Source organism: Polyodon spathula, chromosome 2 (genome assembly GCF_017654505.1).
Source record: "Polyodon spathula isolate WHYD16114869_AA chromosome 2, ASM1765450v1, whole genome shotgun sequence".
Classification (NCBI taxonomy): domain Eukaryota; kingdom Metazoa; phylum Chordata; class Actinopteri; order Acipenseriformes; family Polyodontidae; genus Polyodon; species Polyodon spathula.
This window is the reverse complement of record NC_054535.1, coordinates 105,335,046-105,362,403: the sequence shown is the minus strand read 5'-3', so window position 1 is coordinate 105,362,403 and position 27,358 is coordinate 105,335,046. Positions and strand designations below refer to the sequence as shown.

The 27,358-nt window shown below is 39.9% G+C and overlaps 2 protein-coding genes across 4 annotated transcripts in view; both read left to right on the top strand.

Annotated features, from left to right (window-relative positions):
- Window positions 1–12,606, top strand: part of LOC121306372 (ras-specific guanine nucleotide-releasing factor 2) — an 81,278-nt gene extending 68,672 nt beyond the window's left edge. For all 3 annotated transcript variants that reach the window (XM_041238145.1, XM_041238138.1, XM_041238130.1), the window contains exons 19-27: window positions 1,722–1,834; window positions 2,596–2,656; window positions 3,669–3,772; window positions 4,745–4,829; window positions 5,695–5,892; window positions 7,096–7,175; window positions 7,407–7,524; window positions 8,418–8,486; window positions 9,394–12,606. In XM_041238145.1, coding sequence (XP_041094079.1) covers window positions 1,722–1,834; window positions 2,596–2,656; window positions 3,669–3,772; window positions 4,745–4,829; window positions 5,695–5,892; window positions 7,096–7,175; window positions 7,407–7,524; window positions 8,418–8,486; window positions 9,394–9,486 — 921 coding nt within the window. In that variant the 3' untranslated portion in view covers window positions 9,487–12,606. The remainder of the gene's footprint in view (window positions 1–1,721; window positions 1,835–2,595; window positions 2,657–3,668; window positions 3,773–4,744; window positions 4,830–5,694; window positions 5,893–7,095; window positions 7,176–7,406; window positions 7,525–8,417; window positions 8,487–9,393) is intronic.
- A 4,088-nt stretch (window positions 12,607–16,694) lies between these two features.
- LOC121306396 (creatine kinase S-type, mitochondrial-like) lies at window positions 16,695–26,781 on the top strand. The gene is made up of 10 exons (XM_041238146.1): window positions 16,695–16,803; window positions 19,199–19,367; window positions 19,933–20,131; window positions 21,006–21,101; window positions 21,308–21,529; window positions 23,065–23,150; window positions 23,905–24,028; window positions 24,714–24,848; window positions 25,656–25,781; window positions 26,521–26,781. Exons 1-10 carry the CDS (start codon window positions 16,764–16,766, stop codon window positions 26,635–26,637), a joined length of 1,314 nt encoding a protein of 437 aa, XP_041094080.1. The 5' UTR covers window positions 16,695–16,763; the 3' UTR covers window positions 26,638–26,781.
- The last annotated feature ends 577 nt before the right edge of the window (window positions 26,782–27,358 follow it).

Sequence of the window (27,358 nt, the reverse complement as noted above, 5' to 3'; positions counted from 1 at the left end):
CACACATATACAGAAGCATGCACACAAGCACACACACACATGCAAACAGATGGGAGCGCACACAACACACATACAGTAGAGGCACACATACAGACAGTGACACACGTAGAGGCAGGCACACACACACAGAGGCAGACACAATCACACACACCCAAACCCACACCCACCCACGCACACACACACACACACTGGCAGGCTAATTAGCAGTTGTTTGCACTGGGGAATGACACTCCAGAGAACTGGAGAGGGGCAGCCAGGAGTCTTCTACACCAAAAAATGATTTATATCTCTGTGGATATGACAGCCCCAAGTAAAACAAATACCGTCTACTTTCTGACAGAGGACTGGCCAAAGCCATGGGAGCATCTGCGTTATATAAAGTCTAAATAGCTTACTTTTTTATTATGTTTCCCTTGCCTTCTTTATTGATTGCAGTATCCTGTTTATAGTGATTTTGAATAGCTTTCTGCTAAATGTACTGCTAATGTAACTATCTGCTTTGATTTCCTTATTCCACTTTTTTCTCATTGTGTTATATAATTAGAAATATAAATATTAACTATGTCTTCATGTATGCAGTTTCTGTCAAACAAACCAATTCCTTGTCAAAATAATATTCTGAAACATTAATTTGCACTGGTCATGCATATTTCAAGTTGTAAACTTGAAAGCATTTCATATAAATAAATCGCCAGAGTGCAACAGCAATATTTCTTGCAAGCCAGTCTGTTCGGGTCCATACACAAGCCTAATTGGAAACGCATGGAGTTCAGTGCTAACTGCAGAAGATGTTTGCACAGATGACACCGTTCACTGCCTTTACAGTGCCACCATGTGATTGGTTTTGAGAACTCTCCATTTCTCTCATTCAGTAATTCATTTCATGTTTGTTCCCCTCTGAGTTGAAATAAATAACATTGTTAAGAATCAATGTCTTCTTATCACTGCATTCTGAAATTCAATTCAGGGGCATAGACCAGACTGTATCATTAAACAGGAACCCTATTCAGTGGTGTATTGGTAAGAAAAAGAAGTGATGAACTGTCTTTTTTGGTGCCCCAGGCTGGCAGTGATATGGTCACCACTAGGGTATGCAGAGATGCCCAGTAGGTTAAGGGCATTTGAGTTGTTGGGCCAAATGCTAATCGGAAGAGATTCTGATTAACCCATTATACAGTCAGGATTTGCTTATCACAGGAGAATAGAAGTGAGTAAACGCTTTATTCCTTAATTGAGAAATGGTTAAACTCAGTTTACTCACGTTTACTCTAATGCCCTACTTTCAAAGCACATGTAAAGTGGCCCAGATTTAATAATCAGATTATGATAATTCAATGAATCTGAATAGTAGCTGATCCAACTACTGCCTCAGTTTAGATATTAAATTAGGACCAAACCTTTTACTGAAAGTCCAAAAATACACTAAAGCAGGGGTGTTCAATCACGATCCTGGAGGGCAATTCCATTCCACATTTAACAGGTAAAATGAACTACTTCAGGGTTTGGATGGAGGTTTATTTGGTTCAATTAAACAATTTAAAACAGGGTTGGAACAAAGACCAGGAGTGGAATGGCCACATTTGGACACCCCTGCACTAAAGACTCTCACACACACACTGTTAGAGATGCTGGATTTTTCATTGCACCCCCTTCTTTAATGATGAAAAGGACAACAGTATTTAGACTAGATTGATTGAATGTGTTAATCTGCTCCTGTGCAGGACTTTGAGATGAACGGAGAGTTGAAAATGGGGGTAATCTGCTTGCTGGAGGAGGTGTTACGAGACCCAGACCTACTACCACAAGAAAGGAAAGCAACTGCTAATATATTAAGGTGAGTGTTCCTGTGTACAGTAGGTGAATCCTTGGTTACTTTTATCTCAGTTAGCAACTACATTATGACATAAACAGCACTTCACATCAGCAGTACATAGTACTCTCTTTACATATTAACTAAATACACAAAATCGATCCATTAAAAAAGTACAATATTTTGAGACCCAATATAGATATAATTAATACTAGTGGTAAAAAATAAACTGAAGGTGGTGACTGCTGCCGTTAGTCAAGCATGCAACCCTTTGGGAGTAGTGCCCTGTTGAAGTAATGAGGCGCTGTCCCGTCTTCTTGTTTTGGACTAGCTGAAGAAAAAAACACCCAAGTTTTTTATTTTGATCCTAAATGGGGGAAAAAATCCATCCATCTTCTGTTCTGGTGTTTTTTTATTATTTTAATTTTTTGTTAACAATTTGTCTTTTCAAATCTTAGCACAGCTAAGGGGAGGCGGTTACAATAGCAAACATATTGTCATTGTATTACTCTAGCTGAAAGAAACATCTTCTTTACAAGCCTTACTTTGAGCCTGTCTTGTACTACAGTACCACGGTCATTTACCTAGAGGGGGAAATGTTCCCCATCCCTTCAACGCCTTCAAAGGTCTGGGAGAATCAATCACCACGCATGTTCCCTATGAAATGACTAGGAGCAGCATTGTCCTTTGCCTTCAAATAGATACAAATAACATTGTGTTTACTTGTTTTTTTAATGTGATCTCAGACTCCTAATTGAATGTCTGTTTAATGGTGTTGTTGTCAGCGCCCTTTCTCTAGATGACCAGGACGATGCTCAATTAAGGATAGAAGACATTCTTCAGATGGTGAGCGCAGAAGCATTTCCTAGCATCACCCTTACCCAGGGACCTACACCAGCATTAAACAACTGTTAGAAATAGCATTACACTGATGCAGATAGAGATCTCCTTCCCATTGACTCCCCTCTCTTTGTCATTCGTTCATTGATCTCTTAATGTTTAATCCGGTGGCTGTTTTGTAGAATCACTTGGCAGTGAAAATGTACAATCTGTTGCCGGTAGCAATACAACGGCAGCGCGTCGTCTTTACAGGGCAAATGTACAGAGCTGCCCCTTATTGTGGCTCAGTATTACTGCTTCTAGATTATGGGAATCTCCAGGGAATTTCACTCATGCAGGTTCTTTCTTGCTAATTAGCACTTTTGAGTAAGCGAAGTTTAGATTTCCTTGGACTCTCTTGCTCATTAGTGGTTCAGCTACAATTCTACCATCTACTTCTACAACTGCTTAGTTACTGTTTAATTTGCAAAAACCTTGATCACCTGATAAGTGTAAACAACCTGTCCATAGGACCGTTAACGCTACCAGTCTTAGACACAAGATAGTATATTATTGCATGCCTATTAAGTCGTTGTCTTTTCTAAGAGTTTTTTATTTGTCAAATGTAACACATAATTATAAATTTTAATATATAAACTGCCCTTTAAATGTGGAGGAACAGGCATGCCACCCTTCTCTATACTTCATCATGGTAAGCATTTCACCCCCATGTATCCTTCTTGAAAAAAAATTTAAACCTATTCTTTCTACCAAACCCAGTGACACTAGGCCTCTTAATTAGACGTTCCCTAGAATGCTGCTGCAACCACAGGCAGAGTAAAACTTGTGTGTTATTGATTTTTCCTTTTGTAATTATGTTGGCATGAATACCATCCTGGTTGATATTTCCGAGTAGCGGATAGGATGATTTTATCTAGTACTCTATGACCCCCCTCCGCCCCTTTCTTAACTGGGCGGCTCTGGGCATGATGCTGCCCTCTACCTGTGCTGTATGTCTCTTCTGTCTTGTTCTCTCCAGGCAGAATGCCCCACAGTTGAATGTTTTGAGAGTCTTTCAGCCATGGAGCTTGCAGAGCAGATCACCCTACTGGATCACATTGTTTTTCGTAGCATCCCCTATGAGTAAGTCCACAGTTTTCAAATATCTGTTTTATGCAATAGTAAGGGTGCAAGATGCACATGCACCATGCAGTTATATTTCTTCAAGGTCATTGTTAAATAAAATGCACAGTTTATGACAGTAACTGTTGTATAACTTGTATAACTGGATTACCAGTCTTGGCCTTGAGGCAAAGCGTGTATCTTGTACGTACTTGTTTTGCAGTAATAACACATTTCTTACAGCCAAGCTAAAACTCCTAATGATTCTATTATTGCAAACTGAATCTTACTTTCAGAAATTTGCAATATCAATCCATAATTAGTCTCCAACTGAAAATACATTTTTACAATAGCAACATAATAATACATTACCACTGTCAGTGCAAATGAAAAGTGATCAGTTACTAAGAACTAATTTACTATCCAGTATATACAGCTACTGCATAGAGGACAACTGCAGAGTAAGAACATGAGTCAAGAACAGAAGACAATGTACGAATGAGACGAGGCCATGCGCTCCATCTAAGCTTGTCTGGTATTAGAGTAGTATTAATAACTAGTGGAGATATTTCACAACCACATTTTCTAAATGGATTTTATTAAGGTATCAAAATGCTTTTCATTTGAATTAATACTGAATTTGTTAGAAGAGAACATGTTAACCTTTAATATTAATTTATCATAAACCAGCCGTTTGATAAAAGTATAATTAGGTGGATGACCTCACTTATATATTTATCCAAAACTGCCCATATTTCTCCGGTTTCTTTGTGCACGCTGAACAAAGGGCATGTTAAATATTTTCTTCCCAGAGTAATACCTCTAAGCCCGTACTAGGACAGCTCCTTCTGTATCTGACAGTCCAGATTGCGTTCTAAGTGTTTCATAGAGAGGGGAGGGTTCTGAGGGATTAGGCCTGGTGAAGGTGGAGGTTGGGTGAAACATCACTACTACAGTTTAACTGCTGTAACTCCCATTCTGATTGGCTTGTAGGGAGTTTCTTGGCCAAGGGTGGATGAAGGTGGACAAGAATGAACGAACCCCCTACATCATGAAAACCAGCCGGCACTTCAATGACGTAGGTGACAGAGTGGGTGGGACAAAGGGATTGAGGGTTACCATTAAGTGATCCAAGGTCAAAATATAAAAAGGCTGCTTTATGTAAAGGAAGATAACAAACGCATGCTTTTAGAGGTCAGTTTCCTAATGGGATACAGTACACATTCTAAATCAACAGCAATCTGTACACTTATTCAGAATGCAACAAAACAAAAACTTCAAAACAACTGTGCAATGTGTGTGCATTTCATTGTACATACTAGTGTCATGTACTGCATGTTATTCTATTAGATTTTTTTCATCAGATTTTGCCAGTTCTCACACAAAACACACAAACAAGCTCTAGTCTATGAGCGAGCATGGTTAGCACATGCCACTGGGAATGTAGCTGGGTGCGTGAGGCTACAAATAGGGTACCAACTGTTTAATTGAGGTGTGAAAAAAATATATACATTCATTTAGTCATTATTGTATCTCTAAATGCTTTAAAAATTTACTCTGAGATACAGTATTTCCATTATAGTTTCCACTTCTGTATTTGGAAATAGAAACATTCTTTTTCTGAAGAGTGCCACCATTTGATCCAAATAAAACTACCCACATACATGACTATAGTATTGTACAGTATAGTTTTGAATTACAAGAAGTTTCATTTGGACCAAAGGTGGCGGTCTCAATAGAAAGTGTCATGTGGCCACACAGGTGGTATATGGGAGCACCTGAGACTATGCTTTGTTCTCCAGCTTAAGGAATTGAGGAATGTTTTGGGCCTTTTCTTTCTCCACGTGAGAATTTTTGATGGGGTTTTACAGAACTCGAGCAGCTTTATTTCCAGGTTTCCTGGAGCCCATTCCCTGATCCTGTACCTCTTCTTGTCTCTGCAGATGAGTAACCTCGTTGCCTCCCAGATCATGTTGCACACGGACGTAGGCTCTCGGGCCAACTCCATGGAGAAGTGGGTGGCGGTGGCCGATATCTGCCGCTGTCTGCACAACTACAACGGGGTGCTGGAGATCACGTCAGCGCTCAACCGCAGCGCCATCTACAGGCTCAAGAAGACATGGGCCAAGGTTTCCAAGCAGGTGACTCGAGGACATGCTCAACACATACGTTTTTTTTGTCGGCTGATATCAAATGCAACCAAACAAACCTATTAATGAATGTGCTAAGAGAAGCTGTCTTTCCCCTCGCATTTAAAACTGAGTACCAAGTAATGGCAGTTTAAAAGCCATTTGGAATCAAATGTTTCTTTTCACCCGGGTAGGTTGATAATTTTACTGACATATGTCACGAAACTAGCAAATGCAACTGATTGTCACGTACACGTCACCTTTCCTTTGACCTTAGGAGCTACCGCTGTGCAACCTGGGAAATGTATTTTCTTCATCAAGTTTAATCAGATATAACATCTTGCCCAGGACTACAATCCCACCACTCATGCCTGTTGATAACTAAACATTCGTATCAAATGAAAGAGAGCGGCGTCCACATTATAAAACACTGGTCTTGCTTTCTTCCCCAGTTCATTAACACTTTGTTCTGGTTGCCTTGTATCCGTCTTCACCTTAAGAATGAGTCGCTCACTTGTCTCAAAGGTTCTCTTCCTGGTAGAAAGTAAGGCTGCAAAGCAACACAAACCTTTGCCTCTTTCTAGTTTACAGAAAGAGGCAAAGGTGGAATAAATGGGATAGCTGATTCCAGGTTATTGTGTGCAATATGTATCTAACCCTTTCTGTACTGCTATTTGCACTAAATATTATACCTAATAACCTGGAATTAGCTCCCTTTTATATCCTATACGTTATAGTTGGGTTGCATAGATAAAAAAAACAAAGTTCCCCCTCTCCTGCTTTCAGCAAGAGTAGCTACTTGTCTTGATGCAGTATACTACTTTTCCTTGGTAACTGCTAACAGCGAAATGCACCAAATTGCTTTATAAATAGCGAGACAGATCACAGTTGACACTTAGTAGTATATATATATATATATATATATATATATACACACACACACACACACATATATATAATATATATACATATTACCATATATATATATATATATATATATATATATAAAATTAACTGAGATAACATTTATCCTATTCGATATTGGTCAGTTTTATACACAATTGGATCTATTTTTCAGGCATTAAAAGAAGAAAAAAAACACATGGATGAAGCTTGAAGCTGCTATTTACCGAACTCCGAGGGGTGGGAACTAGATCTGTCGTTTTCCTGCAGCAATGGTGTTTTGATTCTTAATACGATTTTTTTTTTCTTTAGACAAAAGCACTTATGGACAAACTTCAGAAGACCGTGTCATCCGAAGGAAGATTTAAAAACCTCAGAGAAACTCTTAAAAAGTATGTTGTTTGAAATTGGTTGTGAATGTTTGGCATTCTTTTCTCTACATTGGATTTGCCAGATCCTTCACTGAGGTGTAACAACAGTCTGTTTCAAGATGGAGTTCAAGGTCTATACCTACATGATCAGCCTGTGCTTTATCTGTAAATTACATATGGTTTTAGTAAAGATCACTACAAAGTAGTAGGTTTTTTTTTTTTTTTATAAAACTAGTTCTCTTTGTTTTCTAGCTGTAATCCTCCCACCGTTCCCTACCTGGGAATGTATTTAACTGACCTAGCATTTATAGAAGAAGGGACCCCTAACTTCACTGAGGAGGGCCTGGTAAACTTCTCCAAGATGAGGATGGTATGGTTTGTATTCATGTCATCTTACTGTACCTTTTCCCCTCCCTTATAAAAGTCATTGTGCAGTTTTGTCCATGCTTTTCCCACACTATTCTATTCTATACACTTACCGTGGTGTACCGTGGTCTGCACTGTTTTTTAATATGCTGCACGATACCTCTCTGGGCTTTACAATGCTTGCATACTGTATGCTTTACTACTGTATGCTTTCACTGTGCTTTATTACACTTTACTGTGCTTTTACTATATTAAACTTGTATATGGGCTTACACCACGTAACACCAGTGTCTGATGTAGTGCAATTGTAATGAATCGAAAGCCCCTTTCACACTAGCAATCCTACCCGGGTCCGGACCCGGGTTCTGGCTACCCAGGTCACAATCCCCCGTAGTGTGAAACCTTGTGCCTGGGTTGTACCAGGATTAACCTGGGTCCCAGCAACCCACCTCAGGATGTGGTAACTTTGACCCAGGTTGAGCGAGACAAAACTCAATAGCAAACAGCCATCCCTGCGTGAAGGTTTCACTTGCGCAGTGAACATTTCTGTTTATTCTTTTCAGCCATATTTTTGTTGCTTGAGGCACACCATGAGCCAGATTGCAGCGGAGATGAAGAAACATTTGCTCTAATCAACATTTAGGCCGACAGTTCAATCCGGCGAAGCTTGGATGGAAGCGTCAGTAACAAGCTGCTTCCGGGGAGTTAATACGTGCATTGTGCACTTGGGTCTGTCACTCAGGTCAACCCTGCTTCATCAAAAGCAGTGTGAAATCACATAGCCGATCCGCATGACACCGTGTTCTGACCCGGGTAGATCATGCCAGTGTGAAAGGGGCTTAAATGTTTACTGTTTGTTGTATAGGCAGTTAACTTGTGCTTGTGTTTTCCCTCCAGATATCCCATATCATTAGGGAGATACGACAGTTCCAGCAGACGCCCTACAGGATAGAGAACCAACCAAAGGTACCCCTCAGCACCATTACCCCAGAAACTAAACAAAACTGTGGAGGCTGACAGTGCACTTTCAAACAGCATAGTGCTTCTCCCCAGCCCCCTATGAGGGGACTGCAGGAATAACAAAAAAAACCCAACACAAACCCAACATGTACTGCATTGCACTGGAGAAATGATTACCTCTACAGTGCTTGACTTCATTTCTGCAGGAGGGATGTTAAACATCAGTGCCATCACCTTTTAAAGAGCAGGTTGTTGGGAGAATTTTAAAGTATTAAAAATGCGATTATTTCCATATTTCTTTTAAAACACAGTTGGTATTTTCAGTCTATTCAAACTGCAATAAGACTGATAGTGGTATTTAAGCTGTTTAGATCATTTGTATAGTGTTTATCATTAGTGTTTGTTTGCAACAAAATATTTCTTAAATATGATCTGTCATTTCACGCGGTGAGTGAAACTGTCCTCCATACCTTCAACGCATTCCTTCCTGCCATTAACCAAGCAGCTGCTTCCCCTGTCTGCTGACATGCTTCCCAGGTGAAATGACCTAGGAAGTGCAACAATAACGGACTACCTGAAAATAAGGAAAGCAAGCTGGAAACTTTCTATAACCCAGTGTAGTGCACGATATCATGTAGAAATACCTTAACATGCACTTCTTTTTAAAACTGCACATTTGAGACTTACAGTACGGTACAGAATGAAAGGAAGTGCACACCAAATAAGATTTGAGGCTTCATATTTTGACAGCTAGCGCCACTTTATATTTTGACAGCATACGCACACCATTAAAGCTAAATAAGAGACAGTGTTCCAATTGTTGAAACTTCTTTTTCTGTAAAAAAAACATGGGTCAGTACTATCAGCAAGCCTTATGCAGAACATGTTGTGTGTTTGTTTGTGTGTGCTGCAGGTCACTCAGTACTTACTTGACAAAACCCTCATCATGGATGAAGACACCCTTTACGATCTGTCCTTAAAGATTGAGCCACGGCTTCCAGCGTGAGCGCCAGCCTACTCCTCGGGGCTTCCAACTGGGAGAGCGAGAGCGCTGGGTGCAGAACGGGGCATGCCAAGCCCTTTGGATTGCAAGGGAGGGAAGAAAGAGGAGAGAGAGCCAGGAATCCTTTCCGATGAGACGCACAGAAAGAGCCCCTCATTGAAGATGGTGGTGGGGATTGAGGTGGAAACGGGAGAACTGCATGTCTGGGAGCGTGGAACAATTTCCGGGTTACTTTGTTGAAGAAAACTCTAACTCAATGCATTGGTTTGTTTCAAATGAAAGTGACTGTTAGTGTAAAAGAAAGATTTATAACTGGTCTACGCATGTAGTAGAGAGAGGAAATGTAGCTTTCGGGGTATTCAAACACTGACCAATCAGCTCGATGCAGACAATGCATTATTGCACACACATGTCATTCCACCTTCTGGTGACCCCTGCATCGTCACACAGGTATATCATGTTTGTAATTTGGTTCAAGCTGTGGTTTTCAGTGAGGGCTTTCTAGTATTTATTTCATGCTACGATTCCTCTTACACTTTTATTTTCAGTCTCTCGTAGTCTGCATAGACTAACAGAAACAAGACCGCAAAGGGTTAAAAGAAGGCATAGCAACACTGTGTTTGCTGTTACTGTTATTCTTGTTTCCCATCCCAAATCTCTGGTCGTCTTTGCCAAGTTGCCCCTTTGAATATTTCTTATATTGTACAAACATACAAGAAATAAAGGTCCACATTATAAAATTACATAGACAAAAAGACGCAGATAAGTTCATGTTTGGTTAGTTAGCTACCCTGTAATGAAACTAAGGGGTGTAAACGCTTTTTTCCAGATAGCATTGCTGTTTTTATTTATTTATTTATTTATTTATAATAAGAAATGAAGTCAAATAATTTAGCCTTTCAGCTAATGCATTTATAACCGAAGTAGGTCCGCATGAGTTTATTGTTGGTTTAGTTGAGAGTAGTTGTTGTTTATTGTTCTTGATCACGATGTTATAGAAGTTTGAAGGAATCATTTAAAACTCTTGAATTTGTATAATATTTTATATTTATTTATCCCATGATATGTAACATGTTTCTAATCATAATGTGTTACTGTTTCTGAGCAAGCCAGAGCAAAGTAGAATTTCTATAATGAGTCCAGTATAAAAACTCTGTACTGGTCATTTCTTCCTCCCTGAATCTTTTAAAGATTTGCAATGGAAAATATCTAACTCACTCACTGTTTCAGGGGGAAGGAAATGACAGGTGCACAACCTCACTGTTGCTTTTTAAACTGGCCTCATTACAGAAATCCCATTTTACTCTGGCTTGCTTAGAGACAGTCCCAAAGCTAAAATATATAGATGGCTTTATTAATTATGCAAATATTTGTTAGTGCAGAAACAGTAAGAAATGGTGATTAAGAGATTATGGGATGGCTAACATTCTGCAGATTAAGATAGTTAAAGTGAAGTATTCCTTTAAGTAACAGAAGTGTCACTCTCCTAGTCTGGCTGTCTGCCCTCTACAGACAACCACAAAGACAGTTTACATGTAGAACAGAGGCATTCTGCCAATACAACATCGATCGTGTGGTGCTTCACAGGTAGAGATCAGAGGAAAACATAGTATCCAGTACTACTGACATTTTCAAATCCTGCCCATTGCTACATGTTAAGATGCCACACAACCCAGGGCTTCCCAATCATGAATGTAAATGTGGAGGCATTTGAGCAGCCCTGCTACGTGCAAGGAAACTAGAACAGAGGATATAATGCAAAAGCAAACCGGACCGTTGAGCACATTGTATTTACCACAGTGATACGAAGACGTTTCTTCCAGGTCTGTGGTTCTGTGGTTAAGAATATGCTGCTCTTGGAGAGGGCACATTAATAGGGAAATACACAGCCTTGCTTACTAAGTGCTGTTCAATCTAACAAGTTGGAATGATCTGTTCATTTTCAATTGCTATCAATACTACTAATAACTGCACAAAAACAGCTGCTTACAATAGAGTGCATGCCCAATGCTTGCTTAGCATGCAGTGTATAGATAAACACATCAGCAAATACATACTGGTACTAACACAATGCACTCCAAACAGTTAACCAGCCCCCCTCAATCTGTAGAATTGTTCTGGGTCCCTGCGCCTCAGGGAAGGACAGGTGCACTAAGGTGTTAGCAAGGTACAGCTACGATAGGAAACAATCTCCCATGTTTAAGCGTTCATGCTGTCTACTACTGACAAGCACTACAGCTTCAAGATTACCAACGTTGAAATTTCGGCCCGTTTTTTCTTTCTGGTGAGAAATGAAACATGATTATGCAAGGCTTTTTAAAACATTGGGCGCATATTACTTTTGTTGTTGTAGACCCGTACTGTAACTTTAATTAAATTCCCTTTTGCATAAACCCCTTTCAGTTCTGACAAGTGAAACTATGCATAATTAAGACATTCTACACAAACCTTTTGTGGTGTCTAGTTAACTCACAGACTAGAGGAACTTTGTGTGTGGTGCCATAAGATGCTGCTGCTGCATTGGTGTGTGTCAGCCCAGTGTGGAAGAGCAGCACTGCACAGAACACAAACTTCCACTGCTGTGGACCACGGAAGGGGAGAACATATGCTTATACCAACAGGAGTCAGTATGAACCCTGGATTGCCGACAAACTCTGGTTTGATGGCCGCATGGCCGGAGCTGGTACATAGAGGAGTGAGTAACTTGCTAATGCATTTCAAACCTTATCATCACTGGAATTGTCATAGCAATCCTTCAGTTGGTGGCCAGTGTAATGACTGGAGTACTGTACATGCAGTTTCTAGAGAGAGGAGGAGGACAGCACTAATAGTTACAGAGTTACAGTAATGTTCTGTATGGCTTCAAGTCCGGGAGCTGTCATGAACAGAGGACACAGCAAAACAATATTGGAGTGGACACCAGCCTTGTTTCTGATAAAACGTTCCACACTGGCTGACCCTACTCACACCACAAGAGGGCGGTGTTTGCTTACAAAGTACAGAGGATGCACTCTTCAGCCTGCAGCGTTCCTCCTCTTCTGCAGCTTCACACTGTTAATCTCTTTGACTGTCAGCACCCAACACAAACCATATATATATATATATATATATATATATATATATATATATATATACCAATAAAAATTGCCGCCTTCTTAATTGCCGCCTTCTGTGTCTACACAAAGGCAGGGTCATTCTAGCATCCGTTCTCTGTTATGCAATGCTATTCGCAGTATAGGTCTCAAATGTGCCCCTATGAAATATAATAAACCATTTTAGTATAAAACATGATATCTGGTACTGCACTTGATTAAAGAAATCTCTGTTTGCAAGTCATGCTTTCAGATAGTGTTGCACTTCCTTGGTCATTTCACCTGGAAGGTGAAATTGTCCCTACCCCTTTAATGGCTTATTTCCTGTCATTACCAATCAACATGCTTAGTGAAACTAAGTATGAAACTAAGTACGTTTTTTAAACTAATGTAATACAATATATCATGTTTTAAAATGAAAATACATTTTAGAAGTGCACATTTGAGATCTATGTAGCTAACGGCAGGGCAAAACAGGTAACATTATATCTAATTACATGAATCCATGTCAGCCATCAGAGATATCCAGAGGATACGCAGATCTCACAGGTGCAGATCGGAAAGAAACACAAACTTAGATTTTTTTGTTTATATATATATAATATATTTCATTTATTTCAAATATTTACCCTAACCAGTGGCATGCTTTGAACCAGAAGACACCCCTGAGGTGAAATGACCCATAGTAGGTAGTGTAAGTATAACAGATTACATGACAGGAGGGCATGCAAACCGGGAGCTTCGTTTAACCTAGAGCAAATCCACACATTCATTTTAGTGTCAGTCTGTCACACTCTACGCGGGAATTGGACAACTGCCTTGAGTGTGCACCAGTCTGCACAACACTTTATATCAGACACACCCTGCTTCCTACAGACCTGTCACATTGAATCTGTCTATAATCCGATAAACTTTCAATTTTATACAAAAATATGCATGCACTGGTTTAAATGAAAACAATACAGGAATGCTAGAACATGCCTCTTTCCAAGCTGCATGAGAGATCTGCATAGCGAATGCAAGAGCATGTGAGTTAACATGCATAGCATTATTGTATTAGCTGTAACCATTTTAATATAACAAAAGCATTGCACACAAGCCGAGGCTTGAATGAAGGAACGGGGAAGTACTGAAAACTATTAACCTCTGCTTGTATGAATAGGGTTAAATGTTTTAGTATTTATTTTATCAGATATTTATTTGATCCTTTTTGTAAATAACCAGTCCTAAAACATATTTTTCAGTAGGTTTGTTATTTAATTGTATTGAAATGTGAAACTTTACGTTCCTTAATTATTAGTAGTATTTTTGTTCGAAGTGAGTTTATGGTAGATTTTAGTGTGAAACATTGCAAAGAAAAAATATGTAGCAGATTGAGTAAAGAAATGAATTGAATAAATGAACAGCTAGATAGCGCACTGTGTTAACTGAGAAGTGCACAGCCCAGCATGTTGAGCATGTCAGTGGCTGAAACCCCTCATGTGGGCATTTGCTTTGTATAGGATTGTAGAAAATCTTGTTTTTTGCCCACATACTACAAACCCATGGTGTACAGCTACTCTGATTCCATGCCTATATGTATAATAAAAGTCTTCTATTAAGTGAGCTATGCTGCCTGTGTGTGTCGTTGTTTTGCATTAAGGCATCCTCCAACCTGAAGTTCAACAATTAAGATTCAGCAAGCCTCACAACACACCTGAAAGGCATGCATGAGAGCCAGCACTGTGCTTCTCTGCCAGGGGTTGTGTTGCTAGCTGCTGCACAACAGGGGGAGCACAGTCCCCTGTAAGATGGAGTGATGACTCTGTGGAAATGGAACCAGAGAGTTTAGATCCAGACCTGTGAGATGTTCAAGACCCTACTACTGGAAAATAAAAGTGCTTTCTTTGGATGTGAAGTGCCTCAACACCACAACAGCATTGCTAAATTCTAGTCTCATGTTCTGTAATGTGACAAATGCTCATGTAATTCTCAATTTTTCCTGACGGAGCTGATCAGATGTCTAATTTAATACTTCTAAATTGGAAGCAATTTCATTGGCTAACGAGTGTTCCAATGTCACCATAGCTTGGAACTTTTAGAACCACCCTTCTTGATTAGACAACCAATTCACCTTGGTATGGGTGGGACAGGATTTGCCATAACAAGCTCTGGGATTATAGCTGATGCAGCAGTATCAAGAACCTTTTCGTGCCATTGAACAGATAAATGTCATACCTTGGGTTTGGAACCTTATGGTTTGTCTCAGCGAATCAGTTTGCACAAATCCAAAGTATTTCCTGTTAAGAGGCATCTAGGAACTAACAACAAAAAAACATAAAATAATAATTGTAATTGGTACAAAATATGGCAATGAGACTTTCTATAATGGCTCTATGACATCACTTAAAACAGAAGAACAGAAGAAAGTTTACAAACGAGAGGAGGCCATTCGGCCCATCTTGCTCGTTTGGTTGTTAGTGGCTTTGGTGGTTAGTGCACCAACAGAGGAATGTTATCAGCACAGACCTGTTTTATGATTGGATTGTTCAGCTCAAAGTAATGCTGTTATTTATTTATGTATTTACTTGACAGGAACAACGTACGATTTTTAACATTCATGACATGTCATAAGATGCATTGCACCCAGATTTAGCTATGAGCTCATTTTCATTGGCAGTCCCTGCCCACTGAATCAATGGTAAATGCAATGTGTCTTGTCAATTCTACAGAAAAGACAAGAAACACTTTGCAAGCTGCTATATGCACAGCATACTGTCAATTATGAATTGACATACAGATTTTCATGCAAAAAAAGGCCCTACTGACACCTTTGGTCATGTGATCCCCGGATACGCTGTGGCAGGGTCACTCTTGTTCTTGTGCTTTAACCATCATTGTAGGACACACCTTTATTTTCACTTTAATACAAGGGCGTGAAAACCATTTATCAGGAATCCTTGGTTTCTTCTAACAATTCACTATGTGAAAATCAACAGCACAAGTGAGAATGTGGCTATGCTGGCAGGTTGAAGGAGGATGCTTTGTATCACTGTTTACACCTTTCAAGGAGTGGTAACCAATCCTTTAAATTCCATTACCTTGTAATAACATTATTACTGGTTCTCCTCCAAAGTGAAGTACTAAATACAAGCACATTACCATAAGATATTGAACAGAAGAACGAGGTAGTAATAATACAGCTGGTGTTAATAACAGGTATGAAAAGGGGCTTTAAAACCTTGGTTCTCACTCCTTTATTGAGGAAGGATGCTGTGTTTGCTATAGAACTACTCTGCCACAGGAGAACCAGGCCAAACCTATAGGTTAGGCTGCTTGTCATTACGCCAAAAAGCAATTTGCTCAATTTTTGTTTGAGGAATATCAAGGTATTAATCAACAAAACACACAAGGCTATTTTAAGAACTTATAGGTGTCCCATATCGTTACTCATTACATGCAAGTAGCATTAACTGTTTTACTTTCCTGTCACAAAAAAAAAAATTCACCTCAGTAAATGTGGACCATTGTGTGCTGACTTGTAAGAATGAAGTTCTCTCGACTCTGTGTCTGCCCGAGTCATGCAGTCTCCTGTTCTGATTGGTTGGAGCCTGGAGACTGTGACAAACATCATGAGATTTGTCAGCTCAACAGGGGAGCTGGCTATTTGCGCTAATCCTGTGCAGAGTTCACCTGCCTACTCCACTTTGAAAACTTAAGAATACTTAATAATATAAACCCAGAGGAAAGCTAGCTACGAAAAACGATTCAGCATTTCACATTACATGCTGAACAGCTATGCATTGAATGCAAAATCAAGTTACAAATGAACAAAGCGTACGTGGACGAGTGTGTGGGGCTCTAGATAGTTTTTATGAAGTTATTACAAGGTCAAACAGCCGTAATCATATTGATATCCTTTATTGAATGTTAACCACGTTCATATTGTAACCGGATGTGCAGTCCACTCTATCAGGATGCAGACCTGTTTTAGATGTAAGCTAATATGCACCTGCTGGCACACAGTGTTATAAATGAAAACCTGTGGATGACCGTCCTATGTTTCCAAGGACACAGACTGGCTGAGGGCATGTGGTTAACATGCTGTAAGTAGAAATAGGATTGGCCAGCCCAATCACCTTTAATCCAGCTCTTACAGGAACTGTCAGCTCATTTCACTCTTCTCCTGTCTCCTGTCTCCTGGAGTGTATGCTGCAGGATCTGCTTCACTACAACCATAGAGCAACAGGTACTCTAGTGTATGATCACATTGGTACTATCTGTACATATTACTGGGCTTGAGCTTGCTAGACTGGGGATATTTGATTATCTGCACTGCATCTTAAAGTGTGAACTAAGAAGTCAGACTAAAACTTGAAAAGCTACCATGAAAACGTGACTAGTTTATTTGTCTGAAGTTATCTTTCCTATACTGCTAGAGTGATCTGTAGTTTTGAGTGTAGTTACCTTTTCTAGACCTGTATAGTGCGTTGAAAGAGTTAATATGCTTTTCTGTGCCAGAGTACACTTATGCTGTTCTTACTAGGCTTTCCCGAACATGCCAAAGTATACCACTATATAACTTGTAAGGGTGTCTGTACAAAGCAGAGGAAAGCAGTTTTAAACATGCAAACAGTACTTTGCAGTTTGGGCCTCAATTGTGCCCCACTGCAAGGATCTCCGCAGTGTATATTTGGTTGAGCTAATAGTTTGATGCTCCTGTGAAATATTGACAAGCACAGTCATTTGTTTCTTACAACAGAAAAAAAGGACTAAAAGACAGGTAAGTAGGAGTCAACATGTTCTGCTTGCACGCATGTATAACTGAATAATACAATGGCTCATGGCTTCCACAGCGGGAGCTGTTGTTATCTTTGACAAGGTAGATATGAAATTATAGAAATGAATCAGATAATGAAGTGAAGCCAGCCCCAGTCTAGAACAGTTTATGAATACAATATAAAAAAAAAAAAATCATTCAATCATAAATTCTAAAAACAAATCTTCACATATTTGATGCGTTTACACATGACAACAACTGGAGTGTATCGTCAGTGAATTACAATCATTTTTGTAGACAAACATGAAAGCAGGAGACCTCGTACCAGGAAAAGGGAACACTCTTAACTCAGCTTGTGACAACTCCCTGTGACCTTGAGCAACAGGCTTCATGTTTAAAGATGATTTAAAACAAAACTGCACACTCCCTTCTAAACCAAGGACAACACTGTGCTTCTACCGACAGTCCTCGATAAGATGCTATAGGTGGGCAATGGCTGTGATGTGTGTCTACTTCAGTTTCTTATAGTTTTATAGGATTTAAGATAGAGTGTTTAAAGTTGTGGATAGCAATATATGGCTGGATTCAAATATGCAGGATTGTGAAGAAATATTTCATTGTTATCTACAAAATCCCAATACAATCAGCTTTTGGGTTCATCAGATTGTAATTTGGTAATGTATTGGTGTCCATTGAATTGTACAAGTATGTATAAAGTCATTTTATGATCAACTATTGAATTAATAAATCATAAAAAACACATACATTGCCCACATTAAACATTTATTAATTAGAAACAGTAATCTGCCAGCTATATATGTTTAATAGATGTTAATAACATTACTACTCATCAACAAAGAAGCAACCCTGATTCTTCTCCTTGTGTTGTGAGTGTTGATTTTATACCATGAAATTCATTTTAAATAAATGCTAAATAAATAAATAAATACATAATTTTGTTAAAGACTTGTATTTGCCATTGAAGGCTGTATTCCATCGATAATGCTGTTCCCTTCTTCATCCCCTCTCCTTAGCTGCCAGCCCTTCCTAAGCCCTTTTGACCTATTTAAAATGTCACTGAGAATCATGTGGTGTGCAGAGCTGGTGCCAGCTGGGACGCGCTGCTAATGCTTAATCTAGTTTTGTTTCTATTAATATAACTTTCCCTGCCGCTAAGCGTCCAGCATTTCTATTCACACACTGGAACCTGGTATCGTACGGTACCAGGAGCTCTTCCGGTTTAATTACATTAATTATCCATAACTTCAAAATGCTTAATCGGGAGTCTAAGGTAAAACTATAAGAAGCTAAGCCAGGAACACAAACGTGACTAAGTTTCCTATTGTCTTACCTAATGACATTAATTACTGTGGGCCTTATTCTCAGAACAATGTAACTCTTGAGCTAGTCAAATAATGTTGTTGTTTTTAAAGTGGGTTTTGATACTTTACGATATATATCACGTGGAGTAGTAAAGTATAACGATTCATAGATACAAATATATTTTGAAAGGCCATTTTCATGACATTATATTGTATCTCAGTGGATCATTTTTTCAGAAAATATAATAATATCAATAATAACAGTAGGTGGCTTGATTGCAATTATCAATACAAATATTAACAGGAGATGGGGATTGCAATGAAAGCTAATGCCCCAGTATAGTTTGAAAACTCCAGTCAATCTGTTTTATTAAACCTGTGATATTCTGTTTATTTACAGTCATGTCAGATGGGAGATAGCTCTTTATACTTTTGACTGCCCAAATGATTTTTGGTCATGTGACCCAATTAGCCAATAGGATTGCAAATGTTGCAATGTAAGAGCTTTTAACAAATACTTGTATCTTAATTTTGACCAACAGTTGACCTTCAAACAACAAGGATGGCAAGCACCTTCTCCAGAGTGCTGACGGGTCGTAGGACAGCCATGCTGCTTGCCAGCCTCGGGACTGGCGCTCTGGCTACTGGCTACCTCATGAGTAACATCAATTACGCAAGGGCCATTGAGAGGAGAAAACTCTACCCTCCCAGGTCTGCACAGTCTGCTTCTCAGCTGGTCATGCTGGTTATGCTGGTTTAGGAGACTGGTTCAGAAGCAGGTCCCAGAAAAAGGGTCCTATTTTACTTTATAGTTCTAAATTCAAATGTTTGGTGTCTACACTTTGCCTTCTGTAAACCTTGTCTTGTCTCTAAGAGGCTACTAAACATTGGTTCAAATTCCCCTTTTGTTGAGCAGGGTCCTTATTTGAAGATAATCTTTGTTAAATTTGATGCAAAAAATGATGTAGGTAGAAAACCCCTATTAACAACTTCTAATAAAAGAATCACACTTTGAACTCTGCAGTCAATGGCTTTCTGTGTATAATGTATGGAGCTATAGTAAATGATTGATAAGGGGCACTGAAATGGTGGTGTTCAGAACTATTGAGAGCATTTGGGATCCTGAATGCTTTCGGAGGAGTTAAAGCTGTGTGATTATTGATATGGGGGCTCTCAGTCTTTCAAACAGCCTGTGATTAAACCTGCTGACTCTCTGATGATTTTTTAATTTTTTTTTTTATATTTACAGTATTAAATAAGCTTTGTTTCCTCACAGTGCTGACTTTCCTGACCTCCGCAAACACAACAACTGCATGGCCACAAACCTCACCCCAGCCATATACTCCAGACTGAGGGACAAAGTCACCCCCAATAACTGGACCCTGGACCAGTGCATACAGACTGGGGTGGATAACCCCGGCCACCCCTTCATTAAAACCGTGGGGATGGTTGCCGGCGATGAGGAAAGCTACGAGGTATGAAAGGGAATCCATAAGTCTGCAGAACTGCACTTTGATGAAAAAGTCATGAATGTGGTTCGGGACTTAAAGAACTCTTCAAACGTGCATATAGCAGACTCATTTACAAATCCACAGCAGAGTTTATTAGCCATTAGTCCCTTTATGATTCATTTGTGATTGAAGCAAGAAAGAAGTTACAAATATACAAAATAACAGTGAGTAAACCGTACTGTGATACAGCACAGAAAGGGCTGCAAGGCTAGCAAGGGCACCTCTGAGTGATTCACGTGACTGGATTACATGGCTATAAAAATAAACTGGAAGTGCTTTACTTAAACCATATCCTGGACAGCCAGATAGTCCCACGTCACACACAGGAGGAAACTGTAGGACAAAGGTCAAATTTCCAAACTTGTCACTATTCATCTTTCTTGACAGTGCGCAGGTTGTATTTTAATACTCTAATGATGTATCTGTCATATTTTCTTCCAGTTAAACCATATAGCGTATATGCCCCATCACCCATAAGCTTGTACATTATAATTGTAGTCACTTCAAGTCAGAGGTTGGAACTAAGATGTGCACTATGCATGTATAGTGTATTGAAGTTACCCCTTTAGCAATTAACCTGTCAATAGGCCTATTGTATTGCTGTTTATGGGATCTCCAAACACTTGCCAGGTAACAGGTAAGCATCACTGAGGATAGCCCTGACTCTGAAGCTGTTAGGCTGTTATTTTAGCTTGCTGAACAAATTAAGGTTTAGCACAATCACAGTGCAACAGGAAAACGGTTTATTTAAAACACAATTGTATTACAGATTTACTGGCAAATGCTGGCAGCTAGAGCTCATCGTATTTATCATGATTGATCTTATTTGCATCCACAGATATTTGCTGACATATTTGACCCGGTCATTAAGGAGAGGCACAATGGCTATGATCCACGCTCAATGAAGCACTACACTGACCTGGACAGCAGTAAGGTAATTTCTACCCTTCACCATCCAAAAGAAAATAACTAATACAAAAACATTATAAAGACTGGCCCGCAGATCAAATGTCAAACAGCAACAGGCCTCTTGGGAAAACTGAGTTTGACATCCCTGGTCTACTGTAAATGGTGGCTGCATGGTGCCTGTAACCTTTAGGATAAATAATAAAAGGCTGTCTATGTTCTTGATAACCTCAGATCACCCACGGCCAGTTTGACGAGCGCTACGTGCTTTCGTCCCGAGTGCGTACCGGCCGCAGTATCCGTGGCCTCAGCCTGCCGCCTGCCTGCTCCCGGGCCGAGAGGAGGGAGGTGGAGCATGTTGCTGTCCAGGCCCTTGCTGGACTCAAGGGTGACCTGGCTGGACGTTACTACCGCCTGGGGGAAATGACCGAGCAAGAGCAGCAGCAGCTTATTGACGTGAGTTGCAAACTGCTAGGAATTCTGGGAAGAATAGGGAATTCTCTCACATTAACTGGGGTCTGAAACAAGGAGAAACCCTGAGGTTCCTCCGATTCAGGGAGACATATAAAGTGGTGTCAATTACTTTATTATCAGACTAGTTGAGGTGGCAGGTTGTTGTATATTTTAGGAATTTCTATTTTTAATATTTTGATTGTGTCTGGAGACAGCACAACATTATCCAGCCTCAGGAACTATTTTCCACATTTTTACAGCAGACAGTGTCCCCTATTTATTACACCCCAACCCTCATATACTAAAAAATAAGCAGCTATAGGGCAATCCAAGCTTGAAGACGTGCTCTACAAAGCTGGGTGTTCGTGTGGACTCGTTGAATTAGTTTGACGGTAGTACTGCACATTTTCCAATGGTCTGCACTTAGCAACCAAAGGATCTCCTTTAACCCCCATGAAGTAGAAATCAGTCAAAGTGATATACTTCACCGATAGTAAAGCGCCATGTTAACGCTTAGTTTATCTGATTCCATGTGTGTTTGAGTTCAGGTTTCTCCTAGTGGTTAATCCTTGGGGTTGTTGGTGTTTACCTTGGTTCTCTGCTCTTCCTTTAATGCTCCACATCAGGAACACTTTCTCTTTGATAAGCCTGTCTCTCCTCTGTTAACTGCGTCCGGTATGGCCAGAGACTGGCCCGATGCTCGTGGGATATGGTAAGACAGCAGAGAAAGATCAACCCTTTATAGTCACTTGTGCCCTCCAGTAGACATCCCCTTAGTCTAAACTGTGCATTCTTGTATTTTGTGGTGCTTTGGTTTAGTTATTTACGGTATTCTGATGAATGCTTTAGCTGAAAGGTTATAGTAGTCTTCTTGACTCAACCTATACCCTTCAGGGGTGCACCATCGCTGTATTTTTATTTTATTTTAAAGACCATGTTAGTAGAAGCAAAGATTAATCAGTGACATGACAGTGGGTGCCCAAATTAATCAGAACGTCTGTATCTCAAAATGCAACTGCAACAAGGAAACAGAGGTGGACTGTGTCCTTAAGAGGATCACTATTGAAATGAAGAAACTTCTGCATTACTTTCGACCCTATCTCATATTGGTTTGTCCAGGGTTTGACGCAAGGAGCCTCTGGTTCTCAGAGCAAATTTCCACTGAATATTTTAGTTCCATCTGGAGAAAGCACAAGATTAGATCTAGCCTCTGGTTTCCGTGTTTTCAGTGCATAGTGCTCCATGTTTGAGGGAAATCTAAATTTGCCATCTGGTACTGAGCACTCTTGTGCCCCAGACTGAATAGTGCTGAGGTTTGCAGCCTGTTTGGATATGGATACATGTGGTTTCATGTTCAGAACAGACCTTCCTTTGATTAATAATCAATCCCCATATTGCAGCAGATCATTCTGTACGATTGGGCTGTACCTTCCAGGTTATCAACATGCTTTCCTTCATATATTCCTTTTTCCCTTTCCTATCTTCCTGCTACAGTATGCTTGCGTCTAACCCCTCCCTGTGACCTTTTTGATCTTTAGGACCACTTCCTGTTTGATAAGCCAGTTTCCCCCTTGTTGACTTGTGCTGGGATGGCACGTGATTGGCCTGATGCCAGAGGAATCTGGTATGTCATACTGGCATGCAGAGGCTTGCATCATCATCATCATGCATGGCTGTGTCGTTATCCTAACACTCTCAGCCCACTGCATGGCATTCGTTGAATAAGTCTGTGCTCTGTCGAAGCTGATTATCACAAGAAAGAAAAACGTATTTTAATACAGCCGAGTAGTTTTCAGTAATTCAAGATCCCCCAGGTTGTCTCAATTCCTGCTGTTCTATGAACTTCGTCATTCCTTACAGACTGGAGAATCAGGCCTTTCAAAATAGACCCCTAACCCATAAAAAAGCCTTGTTACTTGTCTGATCATGAACTAGCACTACAAGGATTGTGCTTTTAAGAGATTATCCTTGAGTTCCACAGCCTTAGTCTACAGCAGCTACAAACCTGCCCATTAGGGTCTTCGGATATTATATATGTGCTGGATGTGAATGCAACTCTGGCAGCAGAAGTACACTTCACATTATTTTATGTAATCTTCCACCAAAGTTACGATTCTAACTATTCTATGCAGATTTAATGACTGCATCCCATTTATCTGAAGTTCCTGTAACATTCTCTCAGTACTTTGTGTGATGTTGCCAGACTTGAGGATGTCTAACCCAATAACGGCTGCTTCTGTTGTTTAAGGACGCTTAGTTTTTTTTGTTTTGTTTTGTAACCTTTTCACAAAAAAAATACATAAACAAGGGCAGCTGCGTTTGATCACAAAGGGATTCATTCCCAAACCCAGTGTATAACAGTGCTGCTGTTTTGACAGGCACAACTTTGACAAGACCTTTTTGATATGGATTAACGAGGAGGACCACACCAGGGTCATCTCCATGGAGAAAGGTGGAAACATGAAGAGAGTCTTTGAAAGATTCTGCCGGGGACTGAAGGAGGTAAATCTTTACCAAAACCACAGCACTGATAATCACACAAGCTCAGAAGTGATAGGAGTGACATTCAGAACACTGACACTCAACCTGTGATACAAATTACATTAGCCCCATAAAGCTCCATCTATACCCTATTCAAGCTACCAAAGTAATGCACGATCAACACGTGCTGAAAACCGCATTATCATCAGAGAAGCCATTCACAAGCAAGTTGTTAACATGTGTTGGCCTTGCCTTGCATTATTATCCACTGGGGATATGGCTGTCCATCTATCTATCCATCTGTCTGTACTGTAGTAACGCTTTAGAGTTTTACAGTGCCTAGAGAACCACACGACCAATTGTTACAAAACATGCTAAGAACCTTCTTTAGCACAACTGATTGAATGCATCATAATCCCAGGATATATGTGTTCTGTTTATCTGTCCATCAAAATGTCTTTCTGTATGTCATTTTAGAGATTTGCATATACTGTAAGTAAAGAACTGCTTATCCAATTGGGATGAGACTTGCTAAGGACATTCTTTAGGACCAGATATTGTGTGTGTAGTAATCTGGGGGTGGTTTAGTCAGTGTGTAGTAATCTGGGGGTACAGTATATTGAGTCTCCCCGTATTTCTTACGTACCGTATATTTAGAGAACTGCTCGTCCATTCCGAGTCTAACTGCTTTGGTTGTGTCCGGCAGGTTGAAACGCTTATCCGTGAGCGAGGCTGGGAGTTCATGTGGAATGAGCACCTGGGGTATATACTAACCTGTCCCTCTAATCTGGGCACTGGACTGCGTGCCGGGGTGCACGTAAAGATCCCCAACCTCAGCAAGGTACCTATCGATTTGGAAACTTTATTATCATGAGCAGCACTGTGTGTTGCTTTCCATATTCTTGCCTTCAGATCTTGTTTGGAGTGCCTTTCAGGATCATTCAGGTAGGAAGATCGAACTTGGTTAGGAATGTAGCCAAGCAGTGGGGTTAATGCACCAGCACAGAGGTGCATGAATCCAGTCTACGAGGTCCAGAGTCCTATGTGTTCTAAAGGTATCATTAAATAATGAACTGATAAAGACCCTGAAGGAGGTTCAGTTGAGAAGTGGAATTCTGCACCCCTGCTCTAGCACTTCAACGTAGGTACACAACTTGGATAACAGTCCATTTTACAATGCTGAGTAAGTCTATGCTGTGACACTTGTTAGGGGAGTTTGCAATGTGCCCTCTCTGTCTGATAGGTTAGACACTCATTTTCATGGAAACTCAGTTTACAGGCAACACATTTTTAAATACAACCTGGTTAAATTCACTGCAAAGCAGCTTGCCACTGTTCCACTCAATTCCTACAGTACTGAAAACAGAAAGGACAAGCAGTACAGTTAGTGAAAAGGCAATGTCAGTAAGCAAACAGGAATAAGAGAGGCAGTTACTCTTAAGGACCAAAGGGTGGGGAAAAAAAAGATCTACTCACCCTAAATGTATAGTCAAGCTGTCCGTTGTATAATCTCATTAAAGCATTTTTATTAGAACTCAGCGAGCTACTGAGCGTCCACATCTTTCATCACATAGTGATATTAGGGAACCCCTGAGAAGAAAGCTGTCCGTGATGTGACGTTTTTTTTTTTATTATTGTTTTGTTAAAGGATCCACGCTTGTCCAAGATCCTGGACAACCTGAGACTTCAGAAACGTGGCACTGGTGGTGTGGACACAGCCGCTGTGGGAGATACATTCGACATTTCCAATTTAGATCGCATTGGCCGATCTGAGGTAAAAACCCGTTCTGAAACTGGAACACTCATGCTGCTGTAATTTTTAAATATTACATTCATTGTGCTATCAGCTCCAACAGTTTTACATTTATTTGTATTTTTTATACTGTCTGCACCCAGTGTATGTTTGATCTTTGCAAACACTCTGATTCGATCTCAAGGGAACTTTTGAGTTCAGGTGCTGTTCTTCCATCATTTGATGAGTAACTTTAAAAAACCCAATAGTGCTAAAGTAAAAAATGCTAAAAGTAACTGAATATATCACAAAGTTTCAACTAAAAGTATTTTTCAGTGCTCATTGCTGAAGACATTGAAAGAATACTTTGAAGTGTAAATGTTTGTCATTGAATGTATTTAGTTTATTTTAGTATTTCTATCAGAGACATATTCATTATAGGCTAGATCAGCTAGAGTGTCCTTATAGAAGTAAGCATCGTCTAGTGAAATTACCAATACAGACACCCAATTTAAACTGAAGAACAGATCCTGAACTCATAGTCAGAGCACTGGAACACAAACCTAGCTAATATTTAAATCACAATATTTGAGACAGTAAACAAAATTATACATAAGCACATAAAAAGATAAGAAAATTCACAAACGAGAGGAGGACGTTCGGCCCATCAATGTTCATTCGGCTCCAGCTGATGACTGATGCTGATGTACTGACCATGTGGAAACAGCATCTGTGATTCAGTGGCTTTTCCTCCTAACCTGAATTCCTCTTCCTCTTGCAGGTGGAACTTGTTCAGCTGGTGATTGATGGGGTCAACTATCTCATTGATTGTGAGAAGAGACTGGAAAAGGGTCAGGACATCAAAGTGCCACCACCCATCTCCCAGTTCAGAAAGTGAGCTCCGATTGTCTGAACGATAGAGACCACAGCGCGGGGCAACACACGAGTCCTGCTTCCTGGGAACTGCTGCAAAACTGAAGGTCTTACATCTATACTAGCCTCTTAAATAGTTACTCTTCAAAATAAACCTTTCAAATGTAAACTATTATGTGTCTGTGTTTATTCTTCATAACAAGCTTGGTAGACCTTCCTTTAATCAAGACGGCGTGTAAGACACATGTTCACACTCCCGTATCCATGTTAAAAACAAAATGATAAAAAGTGGCCCTTATTGGCCTGCCTTTTACAGAGTCCAATCCGATGGAAGAAATATAATTTTGACACAAAATCCATATGAGCAGTTGCTATTATTACACAAGATAATAATTTGAACATCTCAGTATAAATAGATATGTTAATTGCTGCTGCTAATACCACTGCAGACCTAGCAAAGGGCAATGCATTCATTGCCTGGATTTGAGTTTGCCCTTTGCCACTGTCCTCTGTAAATAGGTCAATGTAAAATGCAGAGCAACATACAGGAACTGTGAATTGAGATTGAAAGACTCTGTCTGACTCCAGTGCGGTTTTTAGATTTACATGTTCTTTTTTTATACTGTCTGCTCTTTGTATATGTATGATCTTTGCAATATTCTGATTGGAACTCAAATATTAAGTCTGTTAGGATTTCTTTTGGAAACCCACTTTTAACTTTTAGGATTGTGGATGACATTCCATGA

What these genes read in the sequence shown, in the direction of transcription:
- LOC121306396 (XM_041238146.1), top strand. Translation starts at nt 16,764, where the DNA reads ATGCTGCAGGATCTGCTTCACTACAACCATAGAGCAACAG. An exon ending in TCTGCCGGGGACTGAAGGAG is followed by an intron (nt 24,029 to 24,713) that starts GTAAATCTTTAC and finishes TGTGTCCGGCAG; the next exon opens with GTTGAAACGCTTATCCGTGA. An exon ending in AGATCCCCAACCTCAGCAAG is followed by an intron (nt 24,849 to 25,655) that starts GTACCTATCGAT and finishes GTTTTGTTAAAG; the next exon opens with GATCCACGCTTGTCCAAGAT.